The sequence below is a fragment of the Corticium candelabrum genome, chromosome 18 (genome assembly GCF_963422355.1).
Source record: "Corticium candelabrum chromosome 18, ooCorCand1.1, whole genome shotgun sequence".
Lineage (NCBI taxonomy): Eukaryota > Metazoa > Porifera > Homoscleromorpha > Homosclerophorida > Plakinidae > Corticium > Corticium candelabrum.
In genome coordinates, this window is record NC_085102.1 from 4,783,062 (window position 1) to 4,800,206 (window position 17,145).

Genomic DNA, 17,145 nt, shown 5'->3' on the forward strand with positions numbered 1-17,145 from the left:
ACACTCCTGCCCTGACCTAACCGGTTCAGGAGAAAGGAAAAACTATAAACTACGCACTCCCGCCCGACCTAACCGATAAGGGAGAGAAGGACAACCTTGCCAATGAACCAACCGGTTCAGACATGCCTTCACTCTTGCTGGCATATTTGGTCATGTACTTAGACACCATTTCTGCATTGACACACACCTGCATGTCAACATTAGCCCGCCAGCCTGTCAATTGAGCCCGGTTATGCCCATTAATGCGAGAATCATTTCGCCGCGTAACAAGCTCTGGCTGCTTGTCTTGTAGTTCAAAATGTGTTCTACTTGACAAGACTTTGGGAAACTTAAAACGGCACTGTAGCTCGTTTTCACTGCCATGATCGTTGTCCCCTGCTAGGGCAGAGGTCCTCTTATGTTTAGCACGGCGAAGACAGTAAGCCGTTGAGCATTTCGTATGCCTCTGCACATTGGCTATTAGTTCAGCATAATCCTGCTCTTCGTCGGTCACATCTCCATGTCGTTTGTGACAGGGGTGCATTTCTGCTCGAGGCATGTGACCCTCCCCGTTTCATTCAACGTGGGATTCCACGTAGTTACCAGGGCATCAGCAAAGTCATACACCTCCTGTGCAATGTCCTCTGCCCTTCTCATTTGTTCGCTAGTGGCTTCGGCTTCGCCCGACTCGGATGCTCTGTGCATGCATGCCCACTCTGAACTTATCTTATCAGAATGTGGAGCATCAGCCAGCCATGCCACACCATGCAAATGAGAACTCCCTCTGTGCTGATACTCAATGCTTGCCCAGAAATCTACAGCACCAAGACTGTTTTGCAAAAAGTATCGCATAAATTTTTCTGCTCTGTGCAAAAAGAACCAATCGGTCAAATGAGGATTTTGAATGACCGCCTTTATGCTTTCACTGGGCTTGTCTTGGTTAGTGTTTGGCCGATAGTGACGCATCAAATCCTGAAGCTCTGGCCACTGAGTATCAGCAGCACTAAGCGTAAAGAATATAGTTGGCATGCCTAGTGCCTCTTGCATGGCCGCTAGGTTTAGTCTTTGAGTACACCAGTACTGCCTAGTTCCATGCAAAGAACTACTAAACCTCATTACTCGAGATGCAAACGAAGTGTCACCTCGATTAACCATCTCCTTCGGTTCTTCCACGCTCAGATGGTTTTCACCAATTCTCTGTTTGACAAACACACGGCCTGTCTCGAGAGCTCGCCATCTCATCATGGTGTTCAGTGCAAAGTAACGAAATCTGGGATGCTGCGCAAACCGTCCGTCACGATAGCGAATGAGATGCTTCGAGTACTGACCGAGCGTTAGCCGTCGCTGTCTCGGCGCCAGATACTCACCGGCACCCGTCGGAAACAGAGTAGGAAACGCTCTGCTCCAGTAACCTTCCGAATTAAACTCGTCGATCAACTGATTGGTAATAGCGGGCCAATCGACGACAGTAGCCATCGCCTGATCATTCTTTACAATCTGATCAGATACGACCGACTGCGCATGCGCGACACGTGCACTACACGTGCGGGCACCTTCGTTCACCGAATCGCGAATGATATCGTTCTCACACTTACCCGTACCTAGCCGAGGAAGCACTGTTCGCTGCAGTGGTAAGTCCTCATCATCAGACGAGCCTTCTTGCTGAGATTGCTCGTCTACGTTAGCGTCATCCTCTGGTTCTAGTCTGGCTAGGTCATCGTCCTCAATCACTTGCAAGTCGGACAACGTACCGTCTTCTGGCAACTCGTCTACGACGTCGTAGTCTATCGTTACGTTAGAATAGTAACGGTTATTGCGTATGAGCCAACGAAGAGCTTCCAATACTACAGCACGTCTGACGCGCAAATCTCGATGACCACCAGACTTACCCTTTCGCCTGATGACGACCACACCTACCGACCGCCCAGTACGTGGCAACGCGGTAGCTACAGACTGAACGTCTTGCGGTAGACAGATAACGTGCCCTTTGTATCCATACTGACCGTACGTACGGTAAAATGTAGGTCTGCATCATCGGCATGATCTGAGCGATGAGCATTTCTTCTCTAACCAACAACCGAGCGAGACATTCTGGTACTGGCCCCGGTATCGCGTTGTTCTCGATAGAGAACAATTTAGGAAGGCCCTTGTCTCTCTGGCAACGATTACATATAGACAACTCACCTTGTACGCAAACTTTCATCGAAGGCCACGCCTCACGACAAACGTCACATTCCGAGAAATGCAACGTAGAAATTTCGCGATGAAAGCGAACCAAATTTGCTTGTACCTTCTGCTTGAAGGCGTTCGTGTTCCAACTACGCCAAGAAGAGTCTGCTTTTGTACCGATACCGGCGATATCATCAGTACACGGTACCGCGGCTGTGCTATCGCGTCTGTGCTTGCGATTGTGACGTGCAATGTCACGACTTCGACGCACTTCCGTTTGCTCGTGCGATTCACAAACGCGATTGTTTGCCTTGCTAGCGGCATCTTGCTTTAGTCTCGCCGAGCGTTCAATATCAGTCTCTACTGATCGTCGCTTAGCTTTTTGGTGAGACATGTATGCTTTACGTTCGCTAGTTTTTTCTACTGTCTCATGGGCTCGTCTAGTAGAGATCTGTTCAGCGAGTGCTCGGAGCGTAGCGGCACGCTCCTCGTCTATTTCAAGAGCTCGCCTGTCAGAAACACGTGCAGACATCGCTTGAAGCCTGAGATTGCGCTCCTCGTCAGTTTCATGAGTTCGTCTATCGGAATCACGTGTAGCCATGGCTTGTAGCCTGAGAGTGCGCACCTCGTCAGTTTCACGAGCTCGTCTACCAGAAACACGTGTAGCCATCTGTTGAAGCCTGACTGCACGCTCCTCGTCAGTTTCACGAGCTCGTTCAGCAGAACTACGCGCAGACACCGTTTGAAGCCCGACAGCGCGCTCGTCGTCAGTTTCACAAGCTCGTCTTCTAGCGACCTGTCTAGAAACCGCTTCAAGCCTAGCGGAGCGTTTCTCCTCACTCTCACGAGCCCGGCTATTGGCGACATGCAGTGCCAATGTTTGAAGCTTCAAACGGAGTTGACGATCGTCAACAGTTTCTACTTTGCGCGCTTTCGTCGTGTGCGACTGCATGCCACTTTCTCGCGAACGACGACGACGCTGATTCTCGGCATTGCAATCTAGACGATTAGATCTTTCGAGTTCACTCTTGCTCGCACGACGACGTCGTTGGCGTTCACGATCAAGACGTCGCCGTTTGGATTTTGGTGACTCACCGTGATGCAAAGACATACACGCATCACGACATGTACACGTACGCCTATTACATGTCAAACACTCTGAAAGTGCTATGCTTTCAGATACATCATGCATCTGTACGCGCGCAAGTACACCGGTACACGTAGATTGCACGGTACTTTCAACTGTATAGATATCACGCGTCACTGTCGCACCATCATCAATCGACTGCCAGCGACTTGCACTGGCAGGACTAAGAGGTTTGCCGAGGTCGGCACCCGCCAGACTGACCGGTACATCAAAGACCTCGACGTCAGCCCGGCTACTACAGCTATCATTCATAGCTATAAGTGCGACCTCTAGGCAATGCCCGGCATCGTCCGAATCAACGGCCAACGGAGCTGACAGTGATCTACCGGGCGAAGTTTTCCATGCATTCGCCACTTCTATACAGCTTGGCGATGCATGCGTTTCTGTCGACCGCGTACTTACCGCCAGTTCGGCTGATTCTTTCGTGCAGCTGCAAACACGAAATCTCTTTCGTAGGACCTTTCGAGTTCTAGGCATGCAGTCACGTTGAGGTAGAAATACCTTGTAAAGCCTGCTGTCTCTTCTGTTTTTCTGCCATTCGTGCAGCTGCAAAACATGACAAAAATTAATTTTCTTCGCAACACCGTGTACAAGTTGAAAACTCGAGGCATTCAGCTACAAGTACCTTGTAAAGTCTTCAGAACGTTCTGTTCTAGGCGCTTGTCTCAAATGCTTGGACAGACACTGACAAACACACAAACGGACAGAAACACACTCAAATGGACATACACATAGACAGACACACAGACAAACACACAGAGACAGATGGACAGACATGTAAGCAGACACAGAAAGACAAAGTCACACTCAGATGGACAGACACATACACAGACACACAAACAAACACCTCCGAAAACATCACAGCTTTGCTCTGATGTGCTACGCGAGTTGTAACAAACTCACTGACCAAAACGAGTGACCAACAAAAAAGAAACAGTCAAACAGACCAACAGTAAACTACACAGTAAGTACTTTGACTCCTGAGAGCACACCGGTGGTTGAAACACTGAAATCCAAGTATGCAATCATCTCTGGTGTTGGTGCACGATAAAACTTGTCAAGCTTCCTCTTCTGTGGATCGTCCGTCTCAAGAATAGGTGGGAGAGACTTCACGTCGAGTGTGCTGGTAGCCTCTTTTGTCCTCAGCAGTTTGGTGATACGTTGAATTGTTAGAATGGCAACTGACTTGCTGACTTTGACGATCATTTTGACTGTTGGTAATGTCGTTGCGATGTTCAATGGAGATAGAGGTCACACGGGAACGGGAACGAGACCAACAAGAAGGCAGCCATAGAAAGCAACAACAAGCTCAACACCTAGAGAAGAGAGACAGTAGAATATCTACACTCATATATGCACACACACACACACACACACACACACACACACACACACACACACACACACACACACACACACACACACACACACACCATTGGCATCGAGTTGGGCATCATGAGAACAAGCACATACACATAAATCTAAACAAAAAAACGACTTCACATACACACACAATGACCACAAACAGTACACTCACATTATGTATCGTTTCAACAGCCGGTAGTACATTACTCATCCACTGAAACGCCTGCAAACAGAAAGACCATATACAGTGAGTAGTGTGTTCAACTTCAACTGCATTGTAAATCGTCTGCTCCTCAAACTCAACAGTAATCTACATCATCACTAGTAAATGAAGCTGTGTTTACACCGTCGCTTCACAGCTACGAGTGTGTGTGTGTGTGTGTGTGTGTGTGTGTGTGTGTGTGTGTGTGTGTGTGTGTATTTATTTTGAATATTAATGTAAATTTTATTAATTTTTGTCTACATCTATTGTCATTATCATTAATTAATCATTAGCTTGTTGCTCGAATGTATAATTCTTTGAAAACACAACACAGGGATGCATAAATAACTAAATATCATCAATGTCCCACACGACTTCCAATTCAGCAGATGCACATGCGTGACAGCTGCGTAACTCTTGCACGGAGCGAGCTTGTTATGCACGTCATTTCTCAATTCTGCATTGAGGTGGACGCGATTATCATGCTTTCGTTGAGCCGCTGCTATCATCTTTCGTTCCGTTAATTCGTGGCTAGAGATCGATGTACGTCTCCTACCTGCATGCAAAATAACTGTGAAGCGACATAGTGTATAGCGACCGCATACAAAGAAAGCAGCGTTACTAACGTTTCCTACAAGTCTTTCTTGCAAGACGACGTCAATCGTTCATCATTAGTACTACTTAGTAGTTACACCTCTAGCTAAAAGCGTGTTCACACCGGACCTAATCATGATTAGTGTAGGGCCATTCTAATGCCATAAAGAGTAGCATTACAACCACATTACTAGTGTTTGCACGTGACTTTGGCACGTGAGGTAGTATACAAAAAGAGCATGCCGCCGATGTCTCTGATGTGGTGTTGTATGTTTAAAAGTACAAACACAGCAACAACATGGTGACGTATACAGAAGTACAGGCAGATGTCTACTACGTGCGTGCCTGTACACGTGACAACTTCCTGCTGTTCCTAAAGGAGCTGCCAGAAAAAGCAAACTAAATGTTTCCCTCTTCAAAACCTAAATAAATGGATTCGTCAAGACAATTCACGCAAATTCCTGCCGGATATGACCAAAGAAAACTGTCGAGGCTAATTACACTCACGTGCCCACGTGCCCACGTGACTTACTAATCAAAAATAGTTAGTGGTGTGAACACACTTGCGTTACTGTTGACCTAATCATAGTTAGCATAATCATAGTTAGTCCAGATGTCGGTGTGAACACGCTCTAAAACATATTTGCTCTCTTGAAGATCGCGGATGATGCGATGCATGTTGGCCCATGCGAACCATGCATGCATGGTTCCATGGGACCTTCGCTTGGCTTCTTGAAGAACGATAAATTCGTTTGTTTTGCGATTCTTCTGTAAAAAAAGGAACAGACGTGTACAACTATTACCTGAACTTTACTCTGCGCTTCTCAGTTTGACAACGATTTGACCTTATTAACGTTTTTACTATGGATATGACATCTCAGCTCTTCTGTCATAATGCGTGGGATTGTTACATCACCCATTGTTGGTGTCCCAATGGACTGCTGATTGGCTCAACAAATTCCCGAGAGTGATTCACACCGATATGCTATTGTTATGTCACCTACTCTTCGCATACCAAAACGTCTGCTGACTGGCTCAACTAATCTTCTAGCGTAACACACGCTTACAAACTTACATAGATAACGACATACGGACAGACAGACTGAAAGTCAATTCAGTCCGTTTAGAGTGAGCTTCTCGTAAAGCAGTCCACCACTTAATGTGGTGTCCTTCTTTTATGCTCGTAGCTTAATTAATATCAATAACTCACCTCATCCTCTGAGCAGTCGGGTCTTTGTTCGGCTACAAGAACCACTCGTTTGTCCTGCAGCACAGTGAGAGAAAACACGGCAATCCTGCAACACAAATGAGCAACAATCACACACGCGTGTGTATTACATGTGCACACTAAGTATCCCATGCCTCTGTCTGTATACAAATTTGTGAGGTTCAACGGCCAGAGCGGTTGCAATGAGGTCGTCCGTATTGTGCCGACGACCTTGGACTTTCATCAGACCATCCAAACGACCACAAATGAAAATAAGACCTCCTAATATCATACACACGATTTGGTTAGTTGGATGTTCAAATCGTCTCAGACAAGTGATCTGTTTCAATGAATGTCAATAACTAATTAATTAAAAATAAATTGTTAAATTTAATTAATTAATATTAATTAATTAAACAAACAAACAAAAACAAACAGACAAACAAATACAAAATTAATAATTTGTTTGAGTGAGTGACGTGTGTGTGTGTGTGTGTGTGTGTGTGTGTGTGTGTTTGTGTCACACGTTTCACACACTCCACCAATCCTCTCAAACCAACTCACTGGTCCAAGAATCCAAGCAATCCCGTTCAAACATACAAACTCATCGAATGCGGCTGACCATTCGAAGCCAGCGGTTGAACCTATTACCACAATCACAATCCATCCCAACGTCTCACAATCACCAGATCAGTACACATACCTTGAACACGTCCGTTGACTTTCCAGCCAGACCCCAACAGCTTGTTCCCGTGTATTGCGAACTCACGCAGAGCTCACCGACTTCGTCCGTTTGGCACAAATAGGGAGGACCTTCCAGCTTCACTATGGCAACTTTTGCTGCAAGTGACATGGAAGGAGTTAGTATGGCTAGATATAGAAGAGACTAGAGAAGGTATTGAACATGCAATAAATGCAGATGGATTGTAACTGCACGACTTGACATGTAGACAAACAGATAAACAGAGACAGACAAACAGACAGACAGACAAGCAAACAGACACACAGACAGACAGACAGACAAATACAGAGACAGACAGACATGAAATTGACAGACAGACAGACAAGCAAACGGACAGACAAACAGACAGACAGACAGACAAACACACAGACAAACAGACAGACAAACAGACAGACAAACAGACAGACAGACAGACAAGCAAACAAACAGACACAAACAGACAGACAGACAGACAGACAAGCAAACAAACATAAAGACATCCAAATGAATAAAACATTATATTTTTTCATTCTTGCAAGCAACAAACCAATTACATCGATTACCTCCTGGAAGTACTGTGCCACAGTCTTGTAAAGTCAGAGACGACATCGAGTTCTCCTCTTCTACTCGAACGACTCCATAACTGAGTCCTGTGATTGACATGATGCCACGACCAGTTGCTGTTGAGCCAGGCAGACCAGGTCTACAGAAACGGTCAATTAAAATGGAACACAAACGTAAGTATTCTTGTTCAGTAACATTGCATCACCTTCCTCACCCTGTCTGTCTGTCTATGTGTCTGTCTGTCTGTCTATGTGTCTGTCTGTCTGTCTGTCTGTCTGTCTGTCTGTCTGTCTGTCTGTTTCAACTGTGCATAGTAATGTATTATGTTTCAATGTTTTTTCGACTCTGTTATTCAGTAATAAATCATTAATTCCGCATTTTGTCGTTTTATGACGTCACATTCTCGAGAGCCTAACGGGCCACCCTTGATTGACAATCCCTGGGGATCCGCCACTGAAAAATCATCCACAGAAGAGACTGACCTGTACGCGCGAGTTCTTGTTGAAAATTCGGAGCAGGTCAAACAGCTCGCACATTCCTCGCTTCCGGACTCAACAAACCTGATTCCGAGTGAAAACTGTTGCCGCCGCCTAAAAACATCAAAACTGTGAACGACTCCACACAATGACGACCGCCGTTTCGGCACGAAACGAAGTCGTAGAACGGTAGGACGACGCGCAGCACACGAATGCGGCCGTCCGCGCGTCGATTCTCGAGAAACGCCTCCGTCAGTGAATTCACTCATCGACCAGCGCGCCATGGCTACGCACCTACCAACGCCCTCGTTGCCACAATGATGCGCGTCGTACCAGATTGGTATGGCTCTAGTAGCTTTGCTTTCCTCTTTTCGTAGCCTTTCTGTGTGATATCGCCTGTAAAGAGGACACTGGATTGACTACTGTGTGAGGTATGTGTGTGACTTGCCTTCTTCGAGTTCAAGTTCGAGATCTGCGAGCTTCTGGTGGACTTCTGGGGGCAGGCTGGAGTAGTCCATGATATGGGCAACTGTTTGGCGTTGCCTGTTGGTCGTTAGTGCTTTCGGTGTTCACTCGAAATCGGGGAGAAAAAATCATGGAAAGATACACCACAACTATACTAGAGGTGGAACCCGTAGCTATCATCCCGTTAGCCTCGTACCCAGGCCCTCTTGCGACGGCTCTGATCCCGTGTGCCTCGCGCGTCCGACAGTTCATCTCGCACATTGAAAATGGTGATTTCAATTGACTGCTTTGCACTTCAACGACGAAAGCTGTTCGTTCGTTTTGAACAAAAGGGTTCAATACAGTAGATATCAGGTTATGGCCATTCTTGCATCGTTTACAGTCACTTTGGTGAAGATATCACGGAGAACGGAAGTGCCGGTTCTTCGCATCTTACGGTTGGATGTGGATGAGACGGAATCACTTTAGGACACGACATTGCGTGGTCTGTTTCACCGTATCTTTTGCTGTTTTATATCGACGCGCTCATATCTACTGTTGGTCAGATAGTAAGAGAACGACGACGATAGCGCATGCAATGAGCAGCAGCGAAGTGGACGAGAGTTGTAAAGTTTTGCAAGGAAATTGTGGCCCAACCGGCAGATGGACGATTGCGTTGTTTCTATCGTTAGTTGTGGGCAATTTTGTGTTTAGCGGTTTTCTGTTGTGGAAGCTCAGTGTTCAGGAGAAAAGATTTGAGAAAACCGTAGAGAAGTTGCAGTTGGACTTGCAGGAACTTCAAGTAGAAAAAGAGGAAATGAAGCAGGTTTATGAGACGTTGTCTGAGTATGGAGGAGAAAGAGGGAAGAGGTCGGAAGAACACGTATTTTGGTCATTCATCAAACAGATGTGCAAACCAGAATCAGCAATTTGTATACCAGGTCAACCAGGAAAAGACGGATTGCCAGGAAAAGATGGTTCAACTGGATTACCAGGTCCAGCTGGAAAAAATGGCGAGGCGGGAAAGGATGGTGAACCTGGCAGTAAAGGAGAAAAAGGAAAAGGAGACAAAGGTGAACGAGGATATCCTGGTTTTAAAGGACAGAAGGGTGGAAAGGGGGAGATTGGGTTACAAGGAGGAAAAGGAATGAAAGGAGACAAAGGAACGAAAGGAAACAAAGGGGATAATCTCCCCAGTCAATGTTTACCAGGGAATCATCGTGTTTTAAGTGAAACTTGGAGACAAGCATCTGAGCATGTTTCTAAGACAACGTGGCACTGTGATAAGACAGGTAGTTCAGGCAATCAACATGGTTTCACACCAGGCTGGCATTCATTCAGTCCTACAATAGGTGGAGCTATGCCAGAGAAGTGCACATCTCAATACTACTGTGGAACTAATGCATCAGGATGGTTAAAAGGATCTCACCCAAATGTCATTGGTCAAAAAATTTCAAGAACAGTTTGCTTCAGGTCCGAGAGCAATTGTTGTAGATGGCAGACTAGTGTTGAAGTGATCAATTGTGGACAGTATTACATATACAACTTACCTAACACTCCAGGTTGCACTTTTGCTTACTGTGCTCGAGGACAGTGAAGAACAAGTTTCCTTTATCAAAACCATCAGATGTACTTATCTTTACATTTTTGTGTGTATCTATGCTTCTCTGACTAGACAAGTGTCTGCTAAGAATGATTGTTGTAAGAGCTGCTTGTTGTGTAGGATTGCTGCATAGAGTATGATGTGCTGCTAGATGGAAATTTTGTTCTAAACATACACAGTTTGTGAGCAGAAATGTGGTTTGCTGTCTACAGTTAACAACAATATTTACCGGTGTAACAATAGATAAATTGTTGTATGTTAGATCACGTGTAGTTACATTTAATTAATTTAAGAATTAACTGTTATATAATAAAATAAATTTGATTGATTAATTATATATTTATTGTAATTTAAATAATCAATAATATTAATTAGTTTTTTATTAATTGCATACTTACCTTTAGAAGATTCTGTTTTCTAATTTATAACTTATTCTCAAATTTCTATTTACATGTTCGCAACATAATAAATAATTCAAATGTTACTTGAAATCCGGGAATTGTAATTATCCGGGCAGTTTACAAATTTTATAACCCGTACATGTTCTGCCAACATTCCTCGTTGATGTTCTAGCCTTTGTGACCGTCTTCCTCTGTCTTTCGTTAATTAATGGAATCATTATATCAAGAAGCGAACAAGTGAACAACAAAACTAAATTCGTATTTCGTTTTATTCTTGCGACCTCAGATTTTTGTTTGTGTTTGCAGATTGTTGATGGAAGTTGAGAGTCACATATCATCTCTAGGGCACTCGTATTCGCCTCAACTTGAGCAGGAAATTGAGGGTAAATTAGAGGAGTTGTTCTCTGATATTCAGAGGTTGGAGCAGATGGTCGCTAAAGAACCACCTTCCAGGAAGCAGAGCGCCAAACTGTGAGATTTGTGGAATAAGAGGAGGGATGGTAGATGGGTAGATAGACAGACAGACGGACGGACAGACGGACGGACGGACATACAGACAAACAGACAGACACACAGACAGATGTACGTACGTAACATCTATACAGACAGACGGATGGACATACTATTATACAGACAGACAGACAGACATATATACAGACAGATGGATGGACAGGCAGACAGACAGATGGTTTATTGGATATATACAGTATCATGTAAAGTGACATTGTCAAGTGTAACAGGCAAAGCTTGCTTTAAGAATAGCTATTCGCCAGTTCTTAGAAGACTAATAGCTTGTTCACACTGGCATGGTTATGTAGCCTAATCGATCGCGAGCCAAACCGAACCGAACCGCGTCAGCTAATCGTGTTGGTCTGCGTTCACACTGCCAAAGGCTGAAAGCGTGCTGAGAGTGCGTAGTCAAAGAAAGTGGGCGTGTATTCAGCTAACCATGCATATCCGGATAGTTCTTGTGATGGATCGTAGGCAAGATGCGATTGTCCTGTTTTAATTGGCATCTCAGCAGTCCATCGCAGTGAGATGTACAACACCGGGGTCTCAGAGACGATTTTCCACTGGACTACCGAACCGAACCGTGGTGGCACGGTAGCTTGAGATGAGCCAGCTCAACACGGTTTGGTTTGGTTCGGTTCGGTTTAGCTGGCGTTCACACTGCGAAGTGAAGCCGAACCAAACTGTGGCGCACCGTGCTGGCACAGTTACAAACGCTAGTGTGAACGGGCTATAAGAGTGTGTTTACACCAGGCCTAGTCACTAAGGCCACTGTTCACACCAGTATTCAGTGTGGAAAATAGGGAATTATTTTGGCTCGGACAGGTTGAGCTTAAGTAGGACATTCTTGTATAGTGTTACATGTCTAATTAAGTCCCACCCCTACTGCAGCCATTTTGCATGTAATTTTGTTACAACCAACTTCCAAGGGAGAAAGGCGTTAAAGGCAGCTGAAGTTTTCTCTGGATAAAGCATGCTAAGAGGCACCTAATTTCATGAAATTAACAGTTACACCATTGGAAAGGCTATCACATGCTAAGAGACAAGTATGCATATGGATGGATGTTTTGCCCAAACACGTCCTAACACTGGTGGAGTATTTGGTCGGACAAACAACACATTTGGTGGATCATTGTCCTATGTCCTACTGTTATTTTCCACACTGAGTCTTAATTAATCATGATTTGTGTAACGCCATTCTAATGCCATAAAGAGTAGCATTACAACCGCATTAGTTAGTTGGCACGTGAGGTAGTATACAAGAAGATCATGCCGCTGATGTTTCTGGTGTGGTGTTGTATGTTTAAACATACAAATGCAGCAACAACATGGTGATGTATATGGAAGCGCATGTAGGTGTGTACTACATGCCTGTGACAGCTTCCTGCCGTCCCTGAAGGAGCTGCTGGAGAAAGCAAACTAATGTTTCCCTCTTCAAAACCTAAAGCAATGGATTCGTCAAGACAATTCATGCGAATCCTTGCCGGATATGACGGATGAAAACTGTCCGGGTTAATTACACTCACATGCCCATGTGACTTCCTAATCATAGCTAGCGGTGTGAACGCGCTTGTGCTAATGTTGGCCTAATCATAGTTAGTCCAAATGTTGGTGTGAACATGCTCTAAGAGTCATAACAAGATTGGATGTACACAGACAGACAAAGACAGACAGACGGATGAACAGACAAGCTGTTTTATATCCTTCCTATCTACAAGGGCACATGTGATCCTTGCATACATATAACAACAGTATGGTGCAAACCTACTGCAACCACCAGACACTAATTATTTATGAATATATAAGTACACAGCTAAGAGCGTGTAAACAAAAGACAACGTGAAGAGAAACAAAGAAAAAGAGGAAATCATTGTTACAGTCAGTAAACTTGACTCAAACAGTGGAATGACTTTGGCATGAGATCACAAAAAACATACGAGGATTGTCGTGTAGATCTAATGTAAGAGAGGAAGAAATGATGATCTTAACTTGCCAAGAGATGCACTAGGCACGCATGCACTAGGGTTAGAGTAATGAGGAGCGTAGCGTGGCATGGGCTAGACTGAGCTATAGCCACCCATCATTTGTAGGCGTGGTCTTAAAATTTCTGGACTTTCGATACGTCATGCTTGCAAATGCACTGTGGTGCTGGACACAACCTCTCAGAATGTCTTTCTTAAACATACAGGACATAATCAATGTATGTTTTGTGTTCCTCATGAGTACACATATAATATACCATGATACTAAGTACATTGTAGATATCAAATTCATGTGGTAATGAGACATTAATGTTTACTATGGTATTCACAAACTTTTAGTGAAACCTCCCTAAATTGTTCAAGTTTGCATCACCTTTTTTCCAGTCTGGATACGCCACTGATTTAACATATCAGTTAATTAAAAGTCAGTAAGAAGTGGGCGTGCTCTGTAGCAGCGTGAAGTCTATTCCCATTTCTAGAGGTCACAATATGCCCCTGCAGTAATACGTCTGTATTCTATACAGTCTAAACTAGACAAGAGGCAGGGGTGTACTCTTTTAGTAGCGTGGAATGGGCTAGACAGGCAATATCCCCGCCCCCATTATTTGTAGGCGTGGTCTTAAAATTTGTGGACTTTAGACACGTAATGCTTGGAAATGGGTTTTAATATCGGGATAGCAATCCTTCACGTGTGAGTCACATGTCCATGTAATACAAATTTAAATTTAGTGGACAAAGGAGTTTGTTATTATATTAATTGATCAAACTTATAAGCGACGCTTAGTTAGAACATCTGCATTTGATTTCTATCTTGTATATGGGTATTTTGGCTAGACACAAGCGTACGGTCTATACGTAGCTACCGATAGCATTATGCAGGCTTGCATTCGGTTTGCCTTGTCTTGTCTTTGTCAATTCTTCTAGCAGACGTGCATACACAGTTTTATGTTAAAGTAGACACGATTCAAGCAGGTGTTTGCATGCAGTTAGGTAGTTAACTATGTACACTGTGGGTCTGTCTGGGTATGCATGTAAGGATATGTAGTGTGTGGATAAGTACAAACTAATAAAAGTGGGCGTGTCCCATAGCATGGTAAGTCTGTCCCCCATTTCTAGAGGTCACACTACTCCCCTGCAAGAGCCAATGTATATTGTATAGACGTTTGTCCACCATCCACCAACTGACCATATAAGAAGCATATCATCATGCCTATGCCATATGTACAGACAGACGGACAAACAAGCTTACAGACTAATACGTAATATGTTTGTATACCATGTATGTATACTTTGTCTAAAACATTTAAATGGGTTGCACAATTTGGTTGATTATTTGTGGTTAAATGAATTTGTTTCTTGTACAGACGAGTTGAACAATTGTCATATGATTGTCAGCATGTACATAGTACTCTTAGGACGTTCCAACAGAAACAGCGGCTCAAGGTATGGAGATGTACACAATAAGGAGTAATTGAAATGTCGTGTTGGATGCAGCATGATGTTGTGATAGGAAAAGGAAGAGCACGATAGGAATGAATTGTTGTGAAGGAGATTTACAGCAAATGTATGGATGTACACACACACACACGCGCGCGCGTGCGTCCACGCGTGCGCACACACACACACACACACACACACACACGCACACACACGCACTTGACTACAGCTGCCAGTGTCTGGCCACGCTGCCCCATATATGGGGAGAGCTGAAAGATGAGGTAGTTACTGTCTGTACTTATGTGTCTCTGTATGTCCTTGAGCCACCGCAAACGTCTTCCAGATGTGCAAGACAGGGGAAGTTGACTGCTGTCTGTTTTCTGAACAGCGTTTGCCATGATGACAGTTATGCCATTGGAATCCTGGCTTGGATTTGAAGCAGCGTCCACATTGACTACAATGGCAGCAACAGCATGTCCTATCAGGCTCTGGTATCCGACATGAGGTACAATCAGTGGAGGCAAGTGATGATGACCGGATCGATAATAGAGTCGATGATGATGACATAGTCAAAGAAGAAGAAGACACATTTAGACATTATGTATTGCCAGTCCACCCCTACTTGTCAGCCACCAATGACACTTGGCACATTGCACTGCGCCTGGTTGTTCACACAGAGGCAGTTGGCGTTCCACAATCCACTTGTGCCGTTTCATACCTGAATGACTGCGAAAGGCACGTCAACACACAGCACATGAAAAGGATTGTTCAGTAAGAGGTACGTGTAACTTCATCCTGACATGAGGCTTGCCATTCTGGATGTTGCTGTGCCAGGTGATACCAATTCTCTAGTTTTAACAACTTCAAGTCAGTCTGGATCCTGTCTTTCCATCTGAGCTGGTCTAGAATGTGACAGCCACCCAAATAATAGTTTCTTTGGTAATCTGATTGCAAGCGTTCGAGTAATATGTCCTAACCACTGAAGGCGACGACGAATGTCGTCAGACATCAGACTTACATCGCCCCATGTTTGTCGAAGATCAGTATTGGTAGTATGTTGAAGCTCCTGGTCCCATCGAGTCACATGTCTAAAAATCCTAAATGTCAGGAGCTGCCTCTCAGAGGTCACGCTAACAGCTGGGCCCTGTGCGTTACTCAGGGAACTTTGGGCCTGCACTAGCAAACTCCTGGAGCCGGGCCAGGCACTCGCAGGAGCACCAACTTGTGAAGCCAACTGTGGTGTGAGCACCCGAAGTCTCACCAGGACCCCAGTGGCTGATGTCACGTCACTGCCGATGGCCGCCTAGGACCCCAGTCATGACCAGGTACTCATTTATACTCCTGAGTCGAGAGAAGCAAATGTGTGTTAGTGTCTTGCTTAAGGAAATTATGCTATAGCTCGCCACCACTGTGACTTGAACTTGTGACCCTTCAAGGTCCCGGATGTAAGCACTCCGTAAGATGACTCTCTAACCAACTGAGCTATCGTACCACACACACATGCACGCACGTGCACACACACATGCACACACGCACACACACACGCGCACACACACACACACACACACACACACACACACACACACACACATTGTGACTTGTGGATTAGATGGCAATGAAATCTCATCTTGTAGGAGACATCAATAGCTAAGTGTGACTCTTGATCATGTGTGACAGACAGCTGTTGGAATGTTAATTCTTAGTGCATTGGGCTGAAATCTAAAGCAGCTGTATTGACAGACAGACAGACGGACGGACAGAAAGAGACAGACAGACGGACAGATGGACGGCCAGACAGACAGACAACACACAGACAGACGGACATACATATTTACAGACAGATATCGAGCAGTTGTTGTCTGGCAACAAACTGGACATCCAAGGACACCATCTAATCACTTGTAAGACTGGGGGTGGTCCAGTGGACACTCACAACTCAATTGAGTCAGCATGGTCTAACTGCCTTTCTCAACTCTGCCACACAAACTAGAGCCACAATACCGGTATGTCAACAGTGACAAGAGGTCGGACATCCTCGTTTATGACCCAGATTTAGGTGCAGACATTGAATTAGATGTGTCGTTGGCTCATCCATGGTGTTTGGTCTCCGTGAAGGCAGCCTTCAGAGAAGGAGTAGCAGCAATGAGAAGAGGCAAATTATAATACTGAGTTGCTGCCAGAATTAAATGCCCATTGGTCATTCCTCTTGCTTTCCAACATTTTGGCCATTGGGGAACAAGCTGGCAAAGAGTGCAAGAGATGATGAAGGAAAACGAAATGAGACCGACTTCAAGAACAAGTGGTGATCAATCATTTCAGTGACACTACAACGTTGCAATGCAAA

At 44.7% G+C, this 17,145-nt stretch overlaps 3 protein-coding genes and 1 pseudogene across 4 annotated transcripts; 2 read left to right on the plus strand and 2 right to left on the minus strand.

Moving 5' to 3' along the window:
* Positions 1–489: 489 nt before the first annotated feature.
* On the minus strand, positions 490–4,501 carry LOC134193731 (uncharacterized). The gene is made up of 4 exons (XM_062662565.1): positions 4,268–4,501; positions 2,177–3,841; positions 2,051–2,134; positions 490–1,977 (listed from the first exon to the last, which is right to left on the minus strand). Exons 1-4 carry the CDS (start codon positions 4,499–4,501, stop codon positions 490–492), a joined length of 3,471 nt encoding a protein of 1,156 aa, XP_062518549.1.
* LOC134194032 (disco-interacting protein 2 homolog C-like) lies at positions 3,374–8,720 on the minus strand (annotated as a pseudogene).
* A 482-nt stretch (positions 8,721–9,202) lies between these two features.
* LOC134194113 (collagen alpha-1(XVII) chain-like) lies at positions 9,203–10,634 on the plus strand. Of its 2 annotated transcripts, none has more exons than XM_062663018.1 (2): positions 9,203–9,373; positions 9,435–10,634. In XM_062663018.1, exon 2 carries the CDS (start codon positions 9,467–9,469, stop codon positions 10,463–10,465), a length of 999 nt encoding a protein of 332 aa, XP_062519002.1. In that variant the 5' UTR covers positions 9,203–9,373; positions 9,435–9,466; the 3' UTR covers positions 10,466–10,634. The 2 variants fall into 2 exon arrangements, with proteins under 2 accessions (XP_062519002.1, XP_062519003.1); XM_062663019.1 differs by having other exon boundaries at positions 9,439–10,634.
* A 418-nt stretch (positions 10,635–11,052) lies between these two features.
* Positions 11,053–15,097, plus strand: LOC134194004 (Golgi SNAP receptor complex member 2-like). The gene is made up of 4 exons (XM_062662896.1): positions 11,053–11,109; positions 11,179–11,343; positions 14,729–14,807; positions 14,875–15,097. The coding sequence occupies exons 1-4, from the start codon at positions 11,081–11,083 to the stop codon at positions 14,908–14,910; spliced, it is 309 nt and encodes a 102-aa protein (XP_062518880.1). The 5' UTR covers positions 11,053–11,080; the 3' UTR covers positions 14,911–15,097.
* The last annotated feature ends 2,048 nt before the right edge of the window (positions 15,098–17,145 follow it).

Excerpts from the sequence above, each read along its gene's own strand:
- LOC134193731 (XM_062662565.1), bottom strand. The coding sequence starts at position 4,501 with ATGATCGTCAAAGTCAGCAAGTCAGTTGCCATTCTAACAATTCAACGT. Across the intron at positions 3,842-4,267 it reads GTGTGCTCTCAGGAGTCAAA|CTGCACGAATGGCAGAAAAA; the intron begins GTACTTACTGTG and ends CATGTTTTGCAG. Across the intron at positions 2,135-2,176 it reads AGGCGTGGCCTTCGATGAAA|AGAGACAAGGGCCTTCCTAA; the intron begins GTTTGCGTACAA and ends AATCGTTGCCAG.
- LOC134194113 (XM_062663018.1), top strand. The coding sequence starts at position 9,467 with ATGAGCAGCAGCGAAGTGGACGAGAGTTGTAAAGTTTTGCAAGGAAAT.
- LOC134194004 (XM_062662896.1), top strand. The coding sequence starts at position 11,081 with ATGGAATCATTATATCAAGAAGCGAACAA. Across the intron at positions 11,110-11,178 it reads TTATATCAAGAAGCGAACAA|ATTGTTGATGGAAGTTGAGA; the intron begins GTGAACAACAAA and ends TTGTGTTTGCAG. Across the intron at positions 11,344-14,728 it reads AGGAAGCAGAGCGCCAAACT|ACGAGTTGAACAATTGTCAT; the intron begins GTGAGATTTGTG and ends TTTCTTGTACAG.